Source organism: Eurosta solidaginis, chromosome 2 (genome assembly GCF_040869045.1).
Source record: "Eurosta solidaginis isolate ZX-2024a chromosome 2, ASM4086904v1, whole genome shotgun sequence".
NCBI classification, from domain to species: Eukaryota; Metazoa; Arthropoda; class Insecta; order Diptera; family Tephritidae; genus Eurosta; species Eurosta solidaginis.
Window position 1 is genome coordinate 162,924,412 of NC_090320.1, and position 23,135 is coordinate 162,947,546.

The window sequence follows — 23,135 nt, forward strand, 5'->3', positions numbered from 1 at the left end:
GCATTGAAATAAGTCATTTGTTGCTAAAGTATGCACATTTTTTACGTGATAAAACAAGATTTTACATTGTGTAAATATTCTTGAACAAACATAACATTTTAAATTCATTTTGTCTTTTTTTACAAACAGTACTTATTTTTATAAAAAAAAGTATACAGACTTGTATATTTTCTTGTATTCTTCATATATGTAATACTTCTTCTTACCTATATTTTCAATGTAAAAAATTCCGAAAACATATCCAAGCAATTTCGATACTAGAGTATGCATGTATTGTATACGTGTAAAATTGATTCAAATTGTTCATGTAAAAAAAATATATATGTATATGTGATTACTGTGTGTACTGTTTTCGTACGGTACTAGGCTTTACTGCCTATATAGGAGTATTACATATATGGTTTTCTTATTTAAACAGGAGTTTCCACTGAAATATTTTCTAAGTCGTTTAAAATTCCGCAAAGTGAAGCACACTTATCATTACATTTTAAGTTAATACTATAAAAATATTTCTGTATAAGCAGTCACACTAAATTACACTCAAATGGATACTTTAAATTTAAGACATGAAATATTTTGAAACAACCATCAACACATTTTACAAAGTTCTGGAACTTGTAATATATATCTGCGAAATAAATATAATATTCTCTAAGTACAAAAACGTCGAGTCCCACAGCACATATAATCGGCTGTACAGTATTTTTGTCTTTGAATTTCTCATCCACCATTAATTTTACTTTTGCTTGCAACTCATTTTGTGTACACGCAAAAAGTAAGAAGCTGTTTCGGGAATCGCTGATTGTTGGTTTTATTATAACCTTTTTCCGGCTTTGCGGGCAAATTTTATACTGTCTGCCAGTTGGCACCAAAACGGAATGAAGGAGATATAATACCACGCAATCTTTTACATCTGGGTATTGCAACTTTGTTAACATTTTAAATTATATTGCAAATAAAAGTAAGTCCGCTTTTACATTATAAAATCCATGAATTCAAGACTGCTGCGTCAGATGCAAAGGAAGTGTATGTACTGGGGAAGAGTAAGACTGCGTCCGTACAGTCAAGATGTTTTAATTTTGTCTTGTTATCTCTCCCTCTCTCAATCTCTTTCCTTACAAGAATGTATGACGGCTTTTATTTTCTTTTGGTTTTGTTAATTTTCCGACAGGGTGGATAATCGATGTATGTTGGAACGATTTTCCGTCATCCCTTGTCAAATTTCGTTTGGAGACAAACCGGTTTTGACGTTGTGCCATCATCAGTGTCGAACGAAAATCGATACCGATGATGGCACAACGCCGAAACCGGTTTGTCTCCAAACGAAATTTGACAAAGGATGACGGAAAATTGTTCCAATATACATCAGTTTTTATTTTACATTTGTTGTAAGAAACATTTACAAAAGTAAACACTTACAGAAAAGCCAAAAGGCAACATACGCAGAATTTAACTCAAGAATTATATAATGTAAAAGTGGACTAAATCACACCAACCGCTTGTGAAAATTCCTTCTTTGAGTCGCTTCCATATATGTAAACTGTTTGCATCCTTGATATGAGTGTCAAACAAAAATGGTATTGATTGATGAAACCGGCTCCATTTATCAAACAACAAATTAGTCCGTTCTGGATAAAGCTTTTGAAAATCAAGTTCAATCTTCACATAAAAACGTTGTGAGTGTTAATACGTGGTGATATAAATAGATACAGTAATAATATACCAGTGAATATCCAAAGCTTTGTTTATAGAGTGGCCACTCTTCTAGAATTGAATTAAAGTTTTCAGCGTTCTTCATAAAGCTGTGTCTGACTGCGAATGTTGTCTTCCATTTTTGTACCACTTCGTCGTAAGGTTCAATATTATACTTCAGCCAAACTTGATCGTTACTTTCCTTACCATCTAAAGAATTCAATACATTGTCATTAGAAAAACCAGAGTGGGGGTAGTGAATTAATGCGCAGCTTGTAATAATAGTTGAGTGGTGAGTAAAAAAAATAGCAGCTTCATACAGTAATAGCTGTAGTGAAGTTAAACAATTTGTCACCCAAATTTAAAAATCTCTTTCCTTTCTCTATCATTCTCCATTTTCTTTCTTTTCCCAATTTCTTCTCTACGCAATCCTTCCCATTCTCTCTATTTCTTTATTTTCCTTTCTCTATATCTCTCTCATTTTCCCTCCTTATTGACCCTGACCCCCCCCCCCCCCCCCCCCCCCCCCTTCATTTGCCCTTCCTTTTCTCGGTACCATTTCCTTTCTATGCATATTTCACTAAATTTTTTCCTTGCCTTTCCCCATTTATTTACACTCCTCTTTCTCTTTGTATCCTCTTTCTTTGTCTTTTACCTTCCCCTTTATTTTTAATTTTTCCATAACTTACCCGGTAAAGCATAATTTGGTTTATTCGTTTGAAGGGATTCCTCTAATGCTCTCTTCTTTAAGATGATCATGTCTGCTCTCAATTTTGCATACAAACAGCCACCTGGTTTCTTTCCTTTAACAGCAAGATAATAAGTTTCCTGTACCAAATCGTAATCCATTATAAGAGTAAAGACATTTAGAGGAGGTAGTAGCATTATTATACCTGAGTTTCCTTTGTAAAATATTTAACGATTTTACATGATAATAGATCAAAAGTATATGAACGAGCACAGATTTTAGCATCAATCAGATAACTGGTCACAGTTGCAGATAATAATTTACGGTATTTCGGTGTAAGATTTTGTTTGTTTTCGTAAAACTTTAGGATTTGTTTTCCACTAGCTGTTTCATTGAGAATATCTTCTATAGACTTCTGTAACAAGTTTTGAAAATGCTATACAAAACAGTTGTAAATACTGTATAAAAATTAAGTGCGCTGTTTTGGTGATCACCACTGGTGCAGTGAAATAACGCCCGGAGGTTTTATTTTTTTTTTATACAATAAAATTAATAGAAAGCAAATGCATTTTGTGATTTCATTTAATTAAAATAATAAATTAATACTGATACTCCCAGCCCTACCACCCACTTCCATTCCTAGTCCTGCTCCCAATTCTAGTCCTACTCCAATTCCATTCCCATTCATACTAACACTCCCATCTTGTTCTTACTCTCACTTCCACTTCCATTCCTGCGCCTTCACCTGCTCCCATCCCTTTCTTACTACTAATACTCCAATCCCATTCCTACTCCCATTCCTCCCCACACTTCCACTCCCATTCCGCCTCACACTCCCCCTCCCGCAAAGTCAAGACGAACTTGGCACCGATTTTCATTTCTTAGCAGCCAGTACACTTACATCGTAGAAACTTCTGACACCACTGTTGAAACTTGAGGCTGGTGGCGTGAGTTCCGATAAGGAATATGTCTCTGTAGTACCTCCTTCATCCTGTGAACAAAAATTATTTTAAATATGTTATGATTAAAAATGTTATGTTTTATTACTACTTCCGCTTGCCATTTTAAAAGATTTCTCTCAAATATTACGCGCTGTCCAAACAGAGATTTGTCAATCAGGGTATCCAAATGATTTGGTTTCAAATGACGTAAGCTTTCAATTGTAAAGCCATTATCTTTATTTTTAAAGTATTAAATAAGCATTACAACTATAAAATATAAAGCAATAACTTACCTTTAAGAAGTTCAAAAAATACTCCTCCTTGCAGTTTCTCCATTAAATTTTTTAATTCTTCTGCCATTGCGCACACAATCGGATAAATGTTTTGTAAACACCCTAATGAAGAAATTAAACGATGCATCAATATGTAAAAATTTAGCAAAGGACTTATTTGTTATGCTTTATTTACTTACAAATGCTTTATTTGCGACGATTTGTACGTGGATTGCAATTTTCACGCTATTTTATCGGCAAAGAAACAGAACATACATTCATACATAAGTATGTATGCACATACAAAGAAGTTCGAAAGTCCGACTAAAAAAATTTAGATGAACTAATATGTAAAAATGTAGCAATAATTAATATATGCATTTATACTTACAAACGATTGATTTATGACAAATTTTACGAGAATTGCAATCTTGAAGGCTTATATATTTTGCCAAAAAAGTGAGGAATATTACAATTTCATTTAATTTCGACACGCCAGGAAATAATGATGGAGAACTAGTGATGGAAATATCGATAGTACGGGCAGTTTTTTATTACTGTAACAATCGGGTTTCATTCAAAAGCTATCGATGCTATGATTAGAATGAAAATATTTTTTTGACGCAATAATAAAAATAGTTTGTAGAAGTAATTAAAAGAAGCGTACCAAAACTTGGAGCAGATGCTCTCTGTCAATCTCCGCGGAATTAAATCGTTTCAAATGATTTTTATTTTTAATACATTCAAGCTATTTGCATACAAAAATCGATGACTATTAATATCTGGGCTCGATATGTACATACCTATGTATCGAATCGAAAATAAGGTATGCACATATTGATACTTTGCCGACACTAAAAATCAAAGCCTATTTAGTTGAGGGCACAAGTGTTGTTGAGAACAAGTCGATGTTTGTATATCTGCTTGGCGTTGCGTTATTGCGCTCATACTGAGAGTGATACATAAATTCGGCACATGTCGCAATGGCGCCAGTGATGTCAGTAACACTTTTTACTTGGATTTTTTATTCACAGCTGTACTTGTACACAGGGTATTATAACTTTGATTGGATAACCAATGGTTTTTACAGGTATAAAGAAATCGAGATAGATATAGGCTTCCATATATAAAAATCAATGTGTCAAATTTCAGTGTGGTCTCATAAAACGTCAGTACAAAAAATTGAATCAGGAAGTAGTATATGCAAAGACACTATTAAAAAATCCTTTCATGCGATTGCATTAAGATATTGCGCTGATACCAACATAATGTTGGCCTCACGATATCAGCGCATGACGATTGACGCCAATACTTACCCCTACAAGTTTGCAGCAGATGCCACATTGTTATCAATTTAAATTAAGATATATTTTTTTATTATTTTTGGTTATTTACCTACGACCGGAAAATGGCTCATTCGTGCTGCATGCGTTGCTCCAGCTCTACTACGTCGCAGTATGCACGTGACAACAAGCAATAACATTGCGTTCCTGGTACTTGCACCTGCTATCATACAAGTTTTCATGACTTTTGCTCAAAACAGCTAAAGTTGTTCATTTGCAACAAAATAATTTTTTGGTTTTGTTACATATAATGACCTATCTGAATCAAACATTTTGGAAAAAATAGCCAAACTGGAAAACGCTTCAAAAATGCATTTGGCTCTTATTGCTTGTTGCATCAGATGTACTGCTAAAGGGCTTGTTAATGGTGACTTAACCTTAATCATATAAAACAGCTGATCGAACCAACTTTATGAAACACAAATCACATACCCAGTTTGAGCATTCACGAGTTCAAAATTGCTTCGTTCTGCGCATCTACGTCACAGTTGACTGTTTGAGCGAATAAAAGAAAGGGAGAAACAAACAAGAGCTAAGGGAAAACAACGTAAGAATTGCCCATAAAAATTAGCTGATCCAATGTTTCCGTGCGCAATGCGCAATCTTCTTGTGTGATTTGTGTTTATGAAAATCAATGAAATCGATTAATGGTGACATACCATAACGCTAACGCCTAAACCATACCCTAGCCAACGAATTGGTTTTTGGTTTTCTGCCATATCCATAAACACCTGATTGCCCTTTTTGTGTTATTGGAAATTTTTGTGTTTGCTTGTATTTAGTTTTTCGAAATTAAAATTATATTTTTCGTGAAAAAGCGGAAAATAAAATATTTATGTCTCTCAAGAGATATTTTCAAAAAACGCGAAATGAGGCGTCGTTTAAGGCGATGTCTACCCTGCAAAAACGCTCCACGTCATTTTACTAGTCATTTTACGGTCATTGTGACTTTCAGCAGCGGTTATATTCATAGTCATTTTTGCATGGGCGGATTAGGTTTTGTGACCAAATTTTCCGTTTCGTTCCTATTAATGTGATCGTGCATTCCGCTCCCACCTATAGGATGTGAGCATAGTACTGTGCTGCTCACACACGTCACAATGTTCGTCAAATGGCGGTCATTTTTCCGTAATTTCACTCTACATTTTCGAGTCATTTGACAGTCAATTTTACTGCGGTTTTACCATTTATATAACCGCCATATAATGTGAATTTTACCTGCAGATTTACTTTACCTGGAGCAGCCATATGAATAAAATAAACCAAAAAAATTTAATTTTCAATATTTATTATTTTCAATATTATTATATATGTACATGAAATTGGAACTTATATTAATCCAGTTCATATAAAACAGAAAAACTTTAATAATAAGTAAACTCGCTTAATTGGTTTTTGTTTTCCAATTGAAATCTCTTCTAAGCGAGCAAAAAAATAATATTAAGTTTTAGAAAAAACTCCAATTATTTGAATAATCTACAACTTAAAGCTTAGTAGAAATTCAGATCAAGAATATTCAAAGGTGTCGTGGATCCGATTGCTGTCGTAATTGAAGAACTTAAAAATGTACGACTATTAATTGAGTCAGACTTATTATTGTTCTAAATCTAATCATTCAAGCAATAATTCTGCAACCCTTAGCAGGAGTATTGGTTGGTTTCGAATCTAATTCCGACAGCAATCGTATCACGACATCCCTTATTATATATGCACATGAAATTGTAACATAAATTAATACAGTTCATATAAAGAAAAGTAAGTATTTTAATAATAAACAAACTCGCTTAATTGGTTTTCGTTTTCCAATTGAAATCTTTTCCAAGCGAACAGAAAATAATTTTAAGCTTTAGAAAAAACTCCAATTATTTGAATCAATTTAAATCTACAACTTAAAGCTAATTAGAAATTCAGATTAGATTTACTCTTTTTTTTTTTTTCAAATCAAGAATATTCAAAGGTGTCGTGGAATCCCATTGCTGTCGTAATTGATGAACTTAAAAATGTACGACTAGTAATTGAGTCAGACTTATTATTGTTCTAAATCGAATCATTCAAGCAATAATTCTGCAACCCATAGCAGGAGTATTGATTGGTTTCAAATCTAATTCCAACAGCAATCGTATCACGACATCCCTTATTATATATGCACATGAAATTGTAACTTAAATTAATACAGTTCATATAAAGAAAAGTAAGTATTTTAATAATAAATAAACTCGCTTAATTGGTTTTCGTTTTCCAATTGAAATCTTTTCTAAGCGAGCAGAAAATAATTTTAAGCTTTAGAAAAAACTCCAATTATTTGAATAATCTACAACTTAAAGCTTAGTAGAAATTCAGATTAGGTTTACTCTTTTTTCAGATCAAGAATATTCAAAGGTGTCGTGGAATCCGATTGCTGTCGTAATTGATGAACTTAAAAATGTACTACTTGTAACTCGCTTAATTGGTTTTTGTTTTCCAATTGAAATCTCTTCTAAGCGAGCAAAAAAATAATATTAAGTTTTAGAAAAAACTCCAATTATTTGAATAATCTACAACTTAAAGCTTAGTAGAAATTCAGATCAAGAATATTCAAAGGTGTCGTGGATCCGATTGCTGTCGTAATTGAAGAACTTAAAAATGTACGACTATTAATTGAGTCAGACTTATTATTGTTCTAAATCTAATCATTCAAGCAATAATTCTGCAACCCTTAGCAGGAGTATTGGTTGGTTTCGAATCTAATTCCGACAGCAATCGTATCACGACATCCCTTATTATATATGCACATGAAATTGTAACATAAATTAATACAGTTCATATAAAGAAAAGTAAGTATTTTAATAATAAACAAACTCGCTTAATTGGTTTTCGTTTTCCAATTGAAATCTTTTCCAAGCGAACAGAAAATAATTTTAAGCTTTAGAAAAAACTCCAATTATTTGAATCAATTTAAATCTACAACTTAAAGCTAATTAGAAATTCAGATTAGATTTACTCTTTTTTTTTTTTCAAATCAAGAATATTCAAAGGTGTCGTGGAATCCCATTGCTGTCGTAATTGATGAACTTAAAAATGTACGACTAGTAATTGAGTCAGACTTATTATTGTTCTAAATCGAATCATTCAAGCAATAATTCTGCAACCCATAGCAGGAGTATTGATTGGTTTCAAATCTAATTCCAACAGCAATCGTATCACGACATCCCTTATTATATATGCACATGAAATTGTAACTTAAATTAATACAGTTCACATAAATAAAAGTAAGTATTTTAATAATAAATAAACTCGCTTAATTGGTTTTCGTTTTCCAATTGAAATCTTTTCTAAGCGAGCAGAAAATAATTTTAAGCTTTAGAAAAAACTCCAATTATTTGAATAATCTACAACTTAAAGCTTAGTAGAAATTCAGATTAGGTTTACTCTTTTTTCAGATCAAGAATATTCAAAGGTGTCGTGGAATCCGATTGCTGTCGTAATTGATGAACTTAAAAATGTACTACTTGTAATTAAGTCAAAATTATTATCGTTCTAAATCTAATTATTCAAGCAATAATTCTACAACCCTTAGCAGGAGTATTGATTGGTTTCAAATCTAATTCCGACAGCAATCGTATCACATCCCTTATTATATATGTACGTGATATTGCAACTTAAATTAATACTGTCGATATAAAGAAAAGTAAATACTTTAATAATAAATAAACTCTCTTAATTGGTTTTTGTTTTCCAATTGAAATCTTTTCCTGTGCAAGCACATCGCTAACCTGTGTTGGCAAAAGATATGATTATACTGTGTTCGATAGATAGTCGGACGAGCCGCTACTCGGCGAAGTAGAGATGACCGTTGTGTCGGTGGCAGCTGTTACAACAGCAGTTTCTAACTTTACACCATCCGTATATTGTGATGAATACTACACTGCCTTTTCCAATTGCTTGGCGCCAGCAATTTTTTCTGTTTGTAAAGCTTTAGCTGTAATGCAAATATATAGATGGGTTAAAGTGGTTTTCGTATGTTATTCAACAACTCACCCTATACCATCATCACAGCCTCCTCATCGGTTTTTAATATGTGTACTATTTCAGTATTCAGACCCAGTTCGTTTGGTGCAATATTTTCGATTTGAAGAATATGTATACTATCCGTTAGGCAGACAATTAGGTTCAATCGATTCATTCATATACTGTGGGTATTTGAGCCGTAGACGCAATGGCAAATATTTTGATTCTTTTTGAAGTGTAACATTTGTAAACAGTTGGGTTTCTCTGCTGTCACCATCACCACTAGAGAGCTATTGAAGAAACGCTCGACCAAGATAATATGTGAGATTTACACGCATAGATTTCTTCCACCTTTTCACAGTTATGGATGAAGAAAATGCGAAAGCCATATTTACCATCCAATACCGAAATAGAACTGTAGAGGAAGAAACAATTTATAAAATTTAATAAAATCAAAAAATGATAGTTGTGCTAAAATGGGGTAACGTATTGTATGTTAAAGTATAGCGAAGTCTCAGCGGCTTTGTCCTGATGAAAATTGAGTTTGAATAGGTTTTATTCTTCATTCTTAGAAACATGTACGAAGGTACCTGGTAAGATATTAAAAATCCTCAACGCTTTTTTGCTATAACTTAAAAAAACTCATATTCAAACTTCTGCTTAACTTCTACATATCAATAGCTACCTTTACCACCAGGAGTCACTATTGCTTCTACGCCTATGCTATTGTTTCCTACATCGATGAGCTTTGTAATAAAATAAACAGCTATTTCCCCAATCTCTCCAGTTTTGTCGCCTCGCGAAACCTTCTTAAGCATTGCCGGGGCTTTCTAAATGGGCGATTATTGATGGTCTTAATTACGTTAAAGTACATCCAGCCTTACCCAGATGGATCGACTGCATGTTAAACTGCAGTAAGATTACATCGCAATGGGGATTGTACGCGGCCACGAAATTAGTGGACAGGGGCACTCCGCAGGGAGGGGTGCTATCACCTCTGCTGTGGACGATGGTCATTATCCAACTGCTTAGGGGATTCTACGAGGGACCAGAAAAACTTACGGTTTACGCAGATGACGTTGCATATGGTCTTGTTTACAAAGAGGTACAAGGTCCCTAATTGGACCAGGCCTAAGTTAGGAGGGGCGACTCTACGGGAGAAACCTTGCACAAAATATCTAGGAATGATCCTAGACAGTAAGCTGTCATGGCAGCTCAACGTGGAGGATAGGGTGAGGAAGGCTTCAACGGCACTTTATGCATGTAAAAGAATGCAAAAGAACCGGCATATACGATCAGAAGGAACTCGATGACGATGCCTCAAAACTAACAACCAAAAGCAATAATTATCATTTCACTGACACAAATTTTATAGTTTTTTTTTCGGGATTTGGACACAATGTTGTTGTTGTTTTTGTAGAGATAAGATTGCTCCCCGAAGACTTTGGGGAGTGTTATCGATGTGATGGTCCTTTAGCCGGATACAGATCCGGTACGCTCCGGTAACACAGCACCATTAAAGTGCCAGCCCGACCATCTCGGGAACGATTTATGTGGCCACATTAAACCTTCAGGCCATCCCTCCCTATAGCATCATGTAACGAAGCTCAGTTTCTTCCAAAAATTGTTCAGCACTGCCACGTAAAATCAATGTACTTGTTCTAATGCAACCTTTAAATAATTATAAACTATAAAAATGAAATTAATGCCAAACCTTGGAAAATGTTGAAACATTCACCACCAACAAAATGCAAAAACTTTTCATCCTCCTCCCGTGACCATTCTGTCTTCTTTATGCTAGGATCAAGCCATTCGTACCAGCGTGCCTTACACTGCTTGGCAGATTTGCGGTGCAGCAGTGATGCAATACGTGACCACTGGTTTTTGCCATATTTCATTACAGCTGCTTTGAGGATTTCATCCTGAAAGTTATCAATTTAATTAATAAACGGCCAAGAGTAACCAGTCGCGCCAAATGCTTACCTCAGTGTTTCTCCACACACCACCTTTTATCATAATACGCGGCATGGTGCTATATAATTGTGAATCCTTTCGATTAGAACAAAAATCAAATCAAAAATTTTTGTCGAAATAAACAGCAAAAATCATTGTATATTAAAGACTTTGGGAAAATTTTAGAATAGCACCCTCCGAGTTCGGGGTAAAACTTGGTATCAAATGAAAGAGGGAGTTCTCCCGATCACAAATATATATATTTTAAAGTGCGCACACTTATAATTTAAAAGTTATTTGTTGTTAAAATTTGCAAATTTAGCAAATTTCTATAGCACTTTAAATTACAATTTACACATCTTTCAAAACCTTAATCCACATACATTTCTATATAAATTGGCAACGATAAACTTAAATTGCATTTTTGTATATTTCACATTTCATTTTTGCATTGTTTTCACTTATTATAAATGTTTTTATTAAATCAATCGCGCTTTTGTAGCAACATGCACATATATATATATATACATATATTTTATTGATGCCATTACAAAGCTGTGCTGCCACATATATATACGTATACACATATAAAATTTGTATAGAAATTTGCAAACTTTAACACCAAATAACTTTTAAATTATAAGTTTGCGCACTTTAAAATATATATATATATGTGATCTGGAGAACTCCCTCTTAATTTTAAATCTTTCCGGAGATATTCCATTTAAAACTCTCAAAATTGCAAAAATTTTTTGACCACCAAATGTTTTGTTGTCTCTGCTGAATTAGAAATGGCGGATTTTTTTGCACGCAAAAATGACGTATTTTGCTATCCCCATAAAAATAATAGGTGCGAGAGAGCACGATACATTGTGTGAAAGCTAAATTTGTCAACGTGCTATTTCATTTGGAGAATTTTTCATTCCAAATCGTCACCCCTGTCAAAAATTCGTGTGTCTGTGTGCGTTTTTGGTCACACGATTTTTGCAGGGTAATAAAACTTTTGTGGCGCGTTGCGTGACATTTAATTTTGGCAGCTAAGATAAATGCTGGTAATTAAACGCAACATAAGTGGGCGAAATGCGGTCGTGCTTTTATTACGCGCATATGCGTTTGCGCCTAAATTTTGTATGTAGATATAAGCGCTCAAATCTCTCCATTTGAAATTTAAGCGCAAACGCATATGCGTAAAAAACACGACCAAAGCAGGGATGCACCTTAACGTTAAGCTAATCGTTTATCAAAAAATTTCCACCGTTTCCGTTGAAACACTTCGAAATATTATCGATAAAGAAATTATCAAGATAAATTGTATCTCATTTTTAACCGAAACGAAAAGCTTTCGTTAACGTTAAAAACGTTAACAAAAACGTGATACTTTATGTTTGAATTGTGCTGGCAATGCTATAGCCATGGTGAAGCCGTAAGGTGGTAACAGCGAGCGGACATACAAACAAACTCCATGTAATTTGTTTGTGCAATTCGTTGGTGGTAATGTCAAAAATACACTGAGAAATATTCGTACTGTCAAAATTCATGAGAAAAGTTGCAATCAGCTTGGCTAATCCTTTCACCTTTAATGACTCCGCCATCAATCAGCTTTGCCAGCATAATTTGAAATTAATAATCAACATAAACGATTTGATTTCGTTTTGATATGGCAGAAAACGAAACAAAATCATTTCGTTAATTTGACGTTCTTAACGTTAATAAATGAAACGAAATGACTTTGTTTCGTTTACTAACGTTAATTATCGTAACGAAAGGATATCGTTTCGTTGATTAAGCATGCCTGGACCAAAGTTCATTAACATATGAAGTGGGGTCTTTCATGTTGAATAAGTATACTAGTGCTCTATGGTCTGATTTTACATTTCATTGCTATAAACGTATGGTCGAAATTGCTTTATTGTAAAGTGAATAGCCAAGAGTTCTAATTCTATAATGGGTTTTTTTCTGTTCGGCTTTATTAAATTGGTAAATCACTGCCTTGAAGTTCTTGACTCAAAATAGCACCACATCCAGTTGTTGAAGCATCGACGCACAGTGGCGCCTTTTGAGTTTTTTCTTTGCAAAAATCATAACTTTTGAACCAATGAAGATATTTTAAAAATTTAAAATGCAAATGAAAGCTAATTATTTGAAGTTTGTCACAGATACAGGGTGCTTTAAAAAAATTCGTCAAAGTCGAACATTTTTAGAAAAATGCAAAAACAAAATGTTTTTAGTAAAAAATAAAAAAAATAAAATGAGATTTGTCTTATAATGACGTATTTAAGCATTAAATAAGATAAACTCATGATTTTGATAAGATAGCGTGGCACTGCCTACTTATGATAAAAAGTTGTATCTAAGTAGTCACGTAATCAATAACTACCAAAATCGAAAGACGTATTATTTCTTTTAAATGGCAATACCCTTATAAAACTCAAATGTCCGTTTTTGGTGCCACAATAACAAGGTGCTTCAAAATTCATCGTAAAATTTTACATGTTTTTTTTTTTAATTTACAAGCCAAATATGTATTTTATTAATAACTAAAAGTTATTGAAAGTGGTTCAATGAAATTTTATTTGAGCTAAAGATTAAACAGCCAACGAATTTTGGAAAAGGGGAGTGGCACTGCCCATTTATGCTAAAAAGTTTGATCTTAGTAACCGCTTTACCAATTTGTACCAAACTAGATAGACGTATTGATTTGTATAAAAATGTAATACTCGTTTGAAGGCGAAATGCCTAAGCCTTAAAATAAATTTGATAAACTTTAGAGAAATGCAATAACGAAAAGTATATATTTATAAATTACTAAATTAATTAATTCTTTTATTTGAAATAAAAAATTAACTTGTACATAGATATCTTATTTTTCAATAAAGTAACACAATTGATTAGTAAATTCCTTTTTCATTGTTGTGATAAGATGTGAGAAACTTATTTTATCTTAACATAGTCGTCGTCACTGGAACATATATCTAACAAAGCAACCCTTTCTGAGCTATACGTATCTGTAAGATCTTTTTGTGTTCTTACATACCTCATAGATGATATGACTGGATCAGAAGAGATAGCTAACATGTTGAAAAGGTCTTCGTTTTGTCTAACTCGTGATACTTTGCAGGTGTTCATACATCTATATCTTTTGTAGTCCTTGTTCTTAGATTCTTGAGCTTCTTCAGACAATTCTCCTAATGGTAAGCACTGGTACTCTATTAAATCTTTTCCATGTGCTAAAATTTTATGTACCTTTGGTGTAAGTTTCTTCTCAGGATACTTTTGGTGCAGCAACTCTGTAGTTTTAGATGCATATTCTCCAAATTTGGGTCCTTTAACTGGTTCATGGCAGTTTAAAATATTTAAAATTACTCCCAATTTTTTCACAATATCTCTATCAACTCCTGTTATGCGAGCAGTCACTTCATCGTTTTCAAAAAATCTTCTTGAGGGGTTACCATCATTTGTATTTCCGTATCCATACTTTGGACAGTCAACTCTGAGGCCAATCTCTTTATAGAATGCATCCTGAATTATTATTTTTCTCCTGTTTTGTTTCTCCTTACATGTTGTATTTTCGCCGAAACTTATCCTTGTTGTGGTAGTGTATAAGCCAGCTTCAAAACAAATTCCATATATCTTATCCTAGCATGCAAAGGAGATATTCCATACTTATAATTTAGTTAGTCAGTTATTGAATCATCAAGATTTTCAAAGTCCTTTTGACTCTTCTTACAAATTGGACATTTCATTGTAGATTTCGTATTTGTTATTAACCCTTTCAATGGCTAAACCAAACTAGCAGTGAAATAATTTTTTTAGGGCAATATTCCCACCACTTTGGACCTCAGAAGATATACAAAAATGACATTTGATTTTTACCTGCTCGGGTTACTTTTTTGTGGGTGGTCCATTATAATGGACACAGCAAGTCAAGGTTGCTCTACAACCAATATACATCCAATGTTATAGAAAATGTTAATGCAAACCCATTTTGGCCCAATATTAGTGTATGGAGGATGATATAATAGAAAATAAGGTTATTTATTGCTGCGTAAATGCCTTTATGGACTTTTTATTGAAAACAAATAATTATAATGGTAGTAATAATATAGATATATTAGTTGTAAACAAAACAGAAGGTTAGGCTAGGTTGAACTGGCCGGTCCATGAGGACCTCACATAGACTGAATAAGTCCGTAGTGTTACCAGAAGTTTGTTTTAACGACCAAACTGAAAAACCCTATCAAACACCAGGACCTATGTTATAAAATAACTCCGTCCTCTTGGCAAATACTAGAAGCTTCCTAGGATTTAAACCACTTGCTGCTTCTAGATCTGACAGCTGTATCACTTCTAATAGCTGGAGTTTTAGCCTGTCTACAGTCCTCTATTTTTAGTGATAGAAGCAACTTTGTTAGCCTAAGGTTGTAAGACCTGCACATAATCTTCGACCCTTTACAGCCCCACGCTTGAACCCACGCCTTTCCTGCTTGGTCGATCATGTGCACCTCTCGCCTTTGTTTAATTTCGCCCAGTCTAATTGGGACATCTACGGAGCAAGCTTCAAGGGATGCGCCCTGTTTAGCTAATTCATCCGCTTTTTCATTCACATATATTCCCATATGCCCTGGGACCCAATATAAATGTATGCTTCTCCCTGTCCCGATTCTCTCCAGGAACTGCTTACACTCTAACACGCATTTAGATGCTGTGGTATGCGAGATTATTGCCTTAATTGCTGCTTGACTGTCAATATAAAAGTTGACACGATTGCAGCTTGGGCTATTTTCTTTCAGGGTTTCTACAGCTTTGGTTACGGCTACTATTTCCGCTTGGAAAACGCTACAGAAATCCGGCAGCCTATAGGATATGTTTATTTCCGGATCAGCACAGTATACCGCAGACCCTACTCCTTCAACTACTTTGGAACAATCTGTGTACACATGTATCGCCTCGTCCGCCATTTGCGCACCCTTGCGCCAACCGTCCACTACAATTGTGGCCTTAAGATATCCCTCGAAGCGCAGATAGGGAATGAGGTAGTATGTTCGTCTTGTGATTGATGACGCTATACTGCTATGGCCGTATGGTCGGCGCTCAAGCTGCCCCGAGTCACCGAGCCTGGTTGGAGTTGTTAACGCTATGTTCTTTGCTACCAGGTCTACAGGTGGAATGTGCAGAATGGCATACAGTGCAGCTGTCGGCGTTGTTTTCAGGGCTCCCGTAATGCTAAGCATCGATAGTCTGCATACCCCCTCTAAATTATTGAGGTATGTTGCTTTCCACCAAACAAGAACTCCATAGTATAGAATAGGGCTTACAATCGCTGTAAAAACCAAATGAGAAAAAAGGGCGATTGGCCCCAGCATTATTTTATAGGCATGCAGTGCCGTTGAAGCCTTCTTCCCGCCTCTCCTCCACGTTGAGCTTCCATGACAGTTTACTGTCTAGGTTGATTCTTAGATACTTTGTGCAAGGTTTCTCATATAGGGTCACTCCTCCTAACTTAGGCCTGATCCAATTTGGGACCTTGTACCTCTTTGTAAACAAGACCATATCCGTCTTATCCGCATTGACTTTCAACCCGACATTTGATGCCCAGGTATGAATATCCCGAAGCACCCGATCCATCAGAGAGCTAATCGTTGAAAGGGTTAAGTTCAAAACTTTTCCATCGACCATTGTTAGAAGAAAATCATGCTTTATTGTAATGACATTCCCCTCTTCAATTTCAATTATGGTTGGTTCTAATTTGGCAATTTGATTTTTTATATCACTCACTGTAGCTTTTATGAGTTCCGAAGACTCCTTCTCGTATATAAATAATATCGGGCGGCACAATATAGTTGATGACGGACGTGGATTTTTCCAATATTTTGAAGCTTCATCTTTTAGTCGTAATGGAACAATAGAAGCCATAAACATATTACTGTCTGTAACTGTTTCACCGTCTACATTTATTCTTTGTTTATATGCGCTTTGTCCTGATGATCCATCACAGCCCCACTTAGTTATCAATGCTAGCTCCTTTCGCAGTGATTTCAACTTTTCTTCAGTAAAACTTTGAAGGAGTCGTGTAGATGTATGATCCATTGGGTTTTGTAGCTCAATTTCAGCTGATACTTCGGTTATTTTGGGACTTAGAGGAACTGCTTCTTTCTTGCCTTGATTAATTTTTTTGTTATCCACGTAAAATATCGGCATTACGTTGCATAATGACTTACGCAATATAATATATTTTTTCTTCGTTAAACCGAGATCTATAAACAGCGCCAAAGCTTCTTCGGGAGTGTATTTCCTAGGTAGCGCATTTGGTGGTGTGGGAATTCTGTTTTTGATCCTCATCAGTCGCACTGGACTTGCTACCGCAACTGCTTCCGTTATATGAGACTTAGCGTTTTCTTTGTCTTTTTAAACGGTTTTATTTAGCTTGAGTTGACAGGCAGGCCGCACGGCCGTTGTGAACGAATCTTGTAATTGAAATTTAAGTAACTTCCCGATAAGATACAAGCTTGAAACTTGGAATATAGTTCAGAACCCGATGACAATGCAATAATAAGAAAAAAACGCTTTTATTTAATTGTCTGATCAACGCCCTAGATTGATAAGGAGTGTGATGACTAGTACCTAGGACCTACCAAATTATTTTCTAGCTTTTCGTTTTATTATTATTTCATGCAAGTATTGTTTTCAATAAAACCGTTTAACTTAAAAATTTTTTTTTTAATTATTTTATTTTCAAGTTTTTAGTCTTTATTTAATTGCCTATTATTTCTCATTCTATTTAGTTCATTTAGTGACTCATTATTACAAGGACTCTTTCCTGACAAATTGTTACAACCTAAGTCCTCAATACATAATCCTTCCAAAGACTTTACTCGACTCTGCGCCACGTATGCTTGTCCCTCCTCCAACTCCAAAATATTTTGATGTCACTTCTACTGGACTGTACGCAATATTTGTTCCAAATATGAGCCAAATCGGGCATCATAGGTCACTTTTTATTCATGTATGTATTATTGTTCCAAATATGGACCAAATCAAATCGGACCACAAATACGATTTTTTGAATATCTCGACCCTTGCGCCACCTAGCGGCAATTTTTTTTGATAGGTCTCTTTCTATTCTTGTATGTATTATGTGTTCCAAGCATGAGCCAAGTCGGACCACAAATACGATTTTTGTGAATATCTCGATCATTGCGCCACCTAGCGGCGATTTTTTTCATAAGTCGCTTTTTATTCTTGCATGTATTATGTGTTCTAAATATGAGCCAAATCGGACGACAAATACGATTTTTGTGAATATCTCGATCCATGCGCCACCTAGCGGCGATTTTTTCAGGTCGATTTCTATTCTTGCATGTATTATGTGTTCCAAATATGAGCCAAATCGGACCACAAATGCGAATTTGGCGAATATCTCGATCCATGCGCCACCTAGCTGCGATTTTTTTTTCACAGGTCGATTTCTATTCTTGCATGTATTATGTGCTCCAAATATGAGCCAAATCGGACAACAAATGCGTGTTTTGTGAATATCTCGATCCCTGCGACACCTAGCGGCGATTTTTTTCTTATTATTGCATTGTCATCGGGTTCTGAACTATATTCCAAGTTTCCAGCTTGTAGCTTATCGGGAAGTTACTTAAATTTCAATTACAAGATTCGTTCACAACGGCCGTGCGGCCTGCCTGTCAACTCAAGCTAAATAAAACCGTTTAAAAAGACGAAGAAAACGCTAAGTCTCATATAACGGAAGCAGTTGCGGTAGCAAATCCAGTGCGACTGATGAGGATCAAAAACAGAATTCCCACACCACCAAATTCGCTACCTAGGAAATACACTCCCGAAGAAGCTTTGGCGCTGTTTATAGATCTCGGTTTAACGAAGAAAAAATATATATTCTATTGCGTAAGTCATTATTGCAACGTAATGCCGATATTTTACGTGGATAACAAAAAAATTACTCTAGCCAAGAAAGAAGCAGTCCCAAAATAACCGAAGTATCAGCTGAAATTGAGCTACAAAATCCAATGGATCATACGTCTACACGACTCCTTCAAAGTTTTACTGAAGAAAAGTTGAAATCACTGCGAAAGGAGCTAGCATTGATAACTAAGTGGGGCTGTGATGGATCATCAGGACAAAGCGCATATAAACAAAGAATAAATGTAGACGGTGAAACAGTTAAAGACAGTAATATGTTTATGGCTTCTATTGTTCCGTCATCAACTATATTGTGCCGCCCGATATTATTTATATACGAGAAGGAGTCTTCGGAACTCATAAAAGCTACAGTGAGTGATATAAAAAAATCAAATTGCCAAATTAGAACCAACAATAATTGAAATTGAAGAGGGGAATGTCATTACAATAAAGCATGATTTTCTTCTAACTATGGTCGATGGAAAAGTTTTTAACTTAATAACAAATACGACATCTACAATGAAATGTCCAATTTGTAAGAAGAGTCAAAAGGACTTTGAAAATCTTGATGATTCAATAACTGACGAACTAAATTATGAGTATGGAATATCTCCTTTGCATGCTAGGATAAGATATATGGAATTTGTTTTGAAGCTGGCTTATACACTACCACAACAAGGATAAGTTTTCGGCGAAAATACAACATGTAAGGAGAAACAAAACAGGAGAAAAATAATAATTCAGGATGCATTCTATAAAGAGATTGGCCTTAGAGTTGACTGTCCAAAGTATGAATACGGAAATACAAATGATGGTAACCCCTCAAGAAGATTTTTTGAAAACGATGAAGTGACTGCTCGCATAACAGGAGTTGATAGAGATATCAGAACAATGAAAAAGGAATTTACTAATCAATTGTGTTACTTTATTGAAAAATAAGATATCTATGTACAAGTTAATTTTTTATTTCAAATAAAAGAATTAATTAATTTAGTAATTTATAAATATATACTTTTCGTTATTGCACTTCTCTAAAGTTTATCAAATTTATTTTAAGGCTTAGGCATTTCGCCTTCAAACGAGTATTACATTTTTATACAAATCAATACGTCTATCGAGTTTGGTACAAATTGGTAAAGCGGTTACTAAGATCAAACTTTTTAGCATAAATGGGCAGTATCACTCCCCTTTCCAAAATTCGTTGGCTGATTAATCTTTAGCTCAAATAAAATTTCATTGAACCACTTTCAATAACTTTTAGTTATTAATAAAATACATATTTGGCTTGTAAATTAAAAAAAAAAACATGTAAAATTTTACGATGAGTTTTGAAGCACCTTGTTATTGTGGCACCAAAAGCGGACATTTGAGTTTTATAAGGGTATTGCCATTTAAAAGAAACAATACGTCTTTCGAGTTTGGTAGTTATTGATTACGTGACTACTTAGATACAACTTTTTATCATAAGTAGGCAGTGCCACGCTATCTTATCAAAATCATGAGTTTATCTTATTTAATGCTTAAATACGTCATTATAAGACAAATTTCATTTTATTTTTTTTATTTTTTACTAAAAACATTTTGTTTTTGCATTTTTCTAAAAATGTTCGACTTTGACGAATTTTTTTAAAGCACCCTGTATCTGTGACAAACTTCAAATAATTAGCTTTCATTTGCATTTTAAATTTTTTAAATATCTTCATTGGTTCAAAAGTTATGATTTTTGCAAAGAAAAAACTCAAAAGGCGCCACTGTGCGTCGATGCTTCAACAACTGGATGTGGTGCTATTTTGAGTCAAGAACTTCAAGGCAGTGATTTACCAATTTAATAAAGCCGAACAGAAAAAATCCATTATAGAATTAGAACTCTTGGCTATTCACTTTACAATAAAGCGAGTAAACTCAGAATTTAAGCAATATGCGCGAAATAAAAATTGGAATCTGAATTAACTTTTCAATGAAAATCTTATTTATTTAACATAAAGATAAACACATACTGTAACGAATTTACTTGCAAATCCTCTTATTTGCCCTTTGGCTAATTTGGTATCACTCAACTGTTGAATAAATAACTCCAATATTGAATAATGGAAAATGGCCTTTATTAAAGTACTTCACAATAACACTTATATTTTGCAACTAGCAGGCTTAATAACCAAACTGATAGCTTAATGAAACTGATCTATTGCCCGACAGATAGCGTGCTTAACTGAAACTGCTCATAGCGCCTCTACCACTGATGCTTTTATACTCTGTGACTTCCTCGTGGCATCTTCTAGGCGCTTCCAGAATTATTTAGTTAGTTATAAATTTCTCAACTACAACTACAGATGTATAATTCTTATAGCTTCTCTCATACCCCATGCGCTTGTGTGTGTGAGCGACACTTCAACAATCACAATTGCATACCCTTAGGAGCATTTCAGATAAGATATCTGCATGTGCTTGTGCGTTGCTCTCAGCTGCGGGTACCTACATATGTGTAGACTTAACGATTGATTCGTTTATGTAGATACATAATGATTGATATATGGATGTACATGCAAGTCGCTACTTAGCATCGGCTTAGAGATGGCAGCACCCCTTAGTTTTGCTAATATTCGTAACACTGCCCTCCACCTAAGTCTGATCGTCCCGATCAGACAAATCTCCCGATCTAAACGCCGCTAGTATCTCCAAATGTACCACTCTTCTACTTCGTGGTTTCCCAATTGTTTGTATGCGGTAGATGGTGTCATTGATCTTCTTCACAACTTTGTACGGGCCTTCCCAATTGCACCGAAATTGATGGAACACCTTTCTGCCGGTGAGGGTTGTATAACAGTACCAAATCTCCCGCCAAGAAACCTTTCGAATTATTGTTCTCATCGTACCTGTGTTTCATCGTACTACTCAATACATTGGTTCGTTCCTTCACACTCTGTTGTTTGGCCAATGAACTACTTCGTAGAGCTTGCGCTGGACGGATTTGCTTTGCATAATCAGTATCGTTCCGACGCTTCACAACAGTAGTGTGCTCTGGCTTGAACCCACACTTGCATTTTTCTGCGAAATTCTTTCCTTCGTTTTAGTACGTGCGTTAGGGCTTTTTAATGCCAGTGTTTCTCTCACAGATACCTTCGCTTTTTATTTGTTTGGCCCATTCGTTCCATCAACCCTTGCCCGATCTGTTGCCTTTGACTTTTGCGGTTTTTGTCGAAACCCTTTCACCAGCACTCGATTACTGCTGAACTCTTCTTCCAAACTGAAGTTAAGTGGCACATCCTGGGTCTCATAGCGCATAATCTTTCTTGGCATATCGATCCTGATGTCATGGTCAACTAAGAAGTCCACTCCCAATATGACTTCATCAATGATCTCCGCCACAACGAATTTGTGTAGAACCATGACCTTCGTAATTAGGACTTCACATATCACTTCTCCCTGGACTTGGTTATATTCGCCTGTGACCATACGCGACCTTGCTCCAGGTAACGGTTTTACTCTCCTGTTGACTAAATCAGATCGAATCAAAGAATGAGATGCGCCCGTATCTAGAGTCAGTACACGCTCCTTGCCATCCACATTCCCTCTGACGGTAAGACTGCTTGATTTCCTTCCAATTTGCGACACAGATATCACAGGATATTCAATAGCTGGAGCTAGCTCTCGATTTTTACATCTGGCACGCTCTTGCTCATCTCCTCCAGCTTTGCGTTTACGGCCACCCAAGTTGGAACTACCAGGACCAAGATCGCAATGACGTGCAATGTGCAACTAGCTGGCTTAATAACCAAACTGATAGCTTAAATGAAACTGATCTATTGCCCGATAGATAGCGTGCTTAACTGAAACTGCTCATAGCGCCTCTACCGCTGATGCTTTTATACTCTGTGATTTCCTCGTGGCATCTTCTAGGCGCTTCCAGAATTATTTAGTTAGTTATAAATTTCTCAGCTACAACTACAGATGTATAATTCTTATAGTTTCTCTCATACCCCATGCGCTTGTGTGTGTGAGCGACACTTCCCCAATCACAATTGCATACCTTTAGGAGCATTTCAGATAAGATATCTGCATGTGCTTGTGCGTTGCTATCCACTGCGTGACCTACATATGTGTAGACTTAATGATTGATTCGTTTATGTAGATACATAATGATTGATATATGGATGTTCATGCAAGGCGCTGCTTAGCATCGGCTTAGAGATGGCAGCACCCTTAGTTTTGTTAATATTCATAACAATACTTACAAATATAATACATTGAAATTTAAAGAAATATTTATATATTTCTGTATGTAGATAAAAATCAGCGACAAAAATCTAGTGGATAGTGATTTTCTACAATATTGTTG

The 23,135-nt window shown here is 35.1% G+C and overlaps 2 protein-coding genes across 5 annotated transcripts; both read right to left on the bottom strand.

Annotated features, from left to right (window-relative positions):
• Positions 1–422: 422 nt before the first annotated feature.
• LOC137242442 (uncharacterized) lies at positions 423–4,083 on the bottom strand. 2 transcript variants are annotated; one of them, XM_067769724.1, is made up of 10 exons: positions 3,985–4,083; positions 3,794–3,917; positions 3,615–3,716; positions 3,428–3,555; positions 3,282–3,371; positions 2,586–2,795; positions 2,382–2,520; positions 1,724–1,902; positions 1,497–1,659; positions 423–913 (listed from the first exon to the last, which is right to left on the bottom strand). In XM_067769724.1, exons 3-10 carry the CDS (start codon positions 3,679–3,681, stop codon positions 525–527), a joined length of 1,365 nt encoding a protein of 454 aa, XP_067625825.1. In that variant the 5' UTR covers positions 3,682–3,716; positions 3,794–3,917; positions 3,985–4,083; the 3' UTR covers positions 423–524. The 2 variants fall into 2 exon arrangements, with proteins under 2 accessions (XP_067625825.1, XP_067625826.1); XM_067769725.1 differs by having other exon boundaries at positions 706–926.
• Positions 4,084–6,312: 2,229 nt separating this feature from the next.
• LOC137240303 (cell division cycle 5-like protein) lies at positions 6,313–11,647 on the bottom strand. Of its 3 annotated transcripts, XR_010949686.1 has the most exons (5): positions 11,634–11,647; positions 10,907–10,955; positions 10,638–10,845; positions 8,954–9,338; positions 6,313–8,894 (listed from the first exon to the last, which is right to left on the bottom strand). XR_010949686.1 is itself a non-coding variant. In XM_067766363.1 (3 exons), exons 1-3 carry the CDS (start codon positions 10,949–10,951, stop codon positions 10,509–10,511), a joined length of 339 nt encoding a protein of 112 aa, XP_067622464.1. In that variant the 5' UTR covers positions 10,952–11,627; the 3' UTR covers positions 10,270–10,508. The 3 variants fall into 3 exon arrangements, 1 of the variants encoding a protein (XP_067622464.1); XR_010949685.1 differs by lacking the exon at positions 11,634–11,647 and having other exon boundaries at positions 10,907–11,627; XM_067766363.1 differs by lacking the exons at positions 6,313–8,894; positions 8,954–9,338; positions 11,634–11,647 and adding an exon at positions 10,270–10,594 and having other exon boundaries at positions 10,907–11,627.
• Between the last annotated feature and the right edge of the window lie 11,488 nt (positions 11,648–23,135).

Coding starts and splice junctions, on each gene's coding strand:
- LOC137242442 (XM_067769724.1), bottom strand. CDS start 3,681: ATGGCAGAAGAATTAAAAAATTTAATGGAGAAACTGCAAGGAGGAGTA. Junction 3,556..3,614: donor ATTTTTTGAACTTCTTAAAG/GTAAGTTATTGC, acceptor TTAAAAATAAAG/ATAATGGCTTTACAATTGAA. Junction 3,372..3,427: donor TAAAATGGCAAGCGGAAGTA/GTAATAAAACAT, acceptor TTTTGTTCACAG/GATGAAGGAGGTACTACAGA.
- LOC137240303 (XM_067766363.1), bottom strand. CDS start 10,951: ATGCCGCGTATTATGATAAAAGGTGGTGTGTGGAGAAACACTGAG. Junction 10,846..10,906: donor GTGTGTGGAGAAACACTGAG/GTAAGCATTTGG, acceptor GATAACTTTCAG/GATGAAATCCTCAAAGCAGC. Junction 10,595..10,637: donor ATGTTTCAACATTTTCCAAG/GTTTGGCATTAA, acceptor AATTATTTAAAG/GTTGCATTAGAACAAGTACA.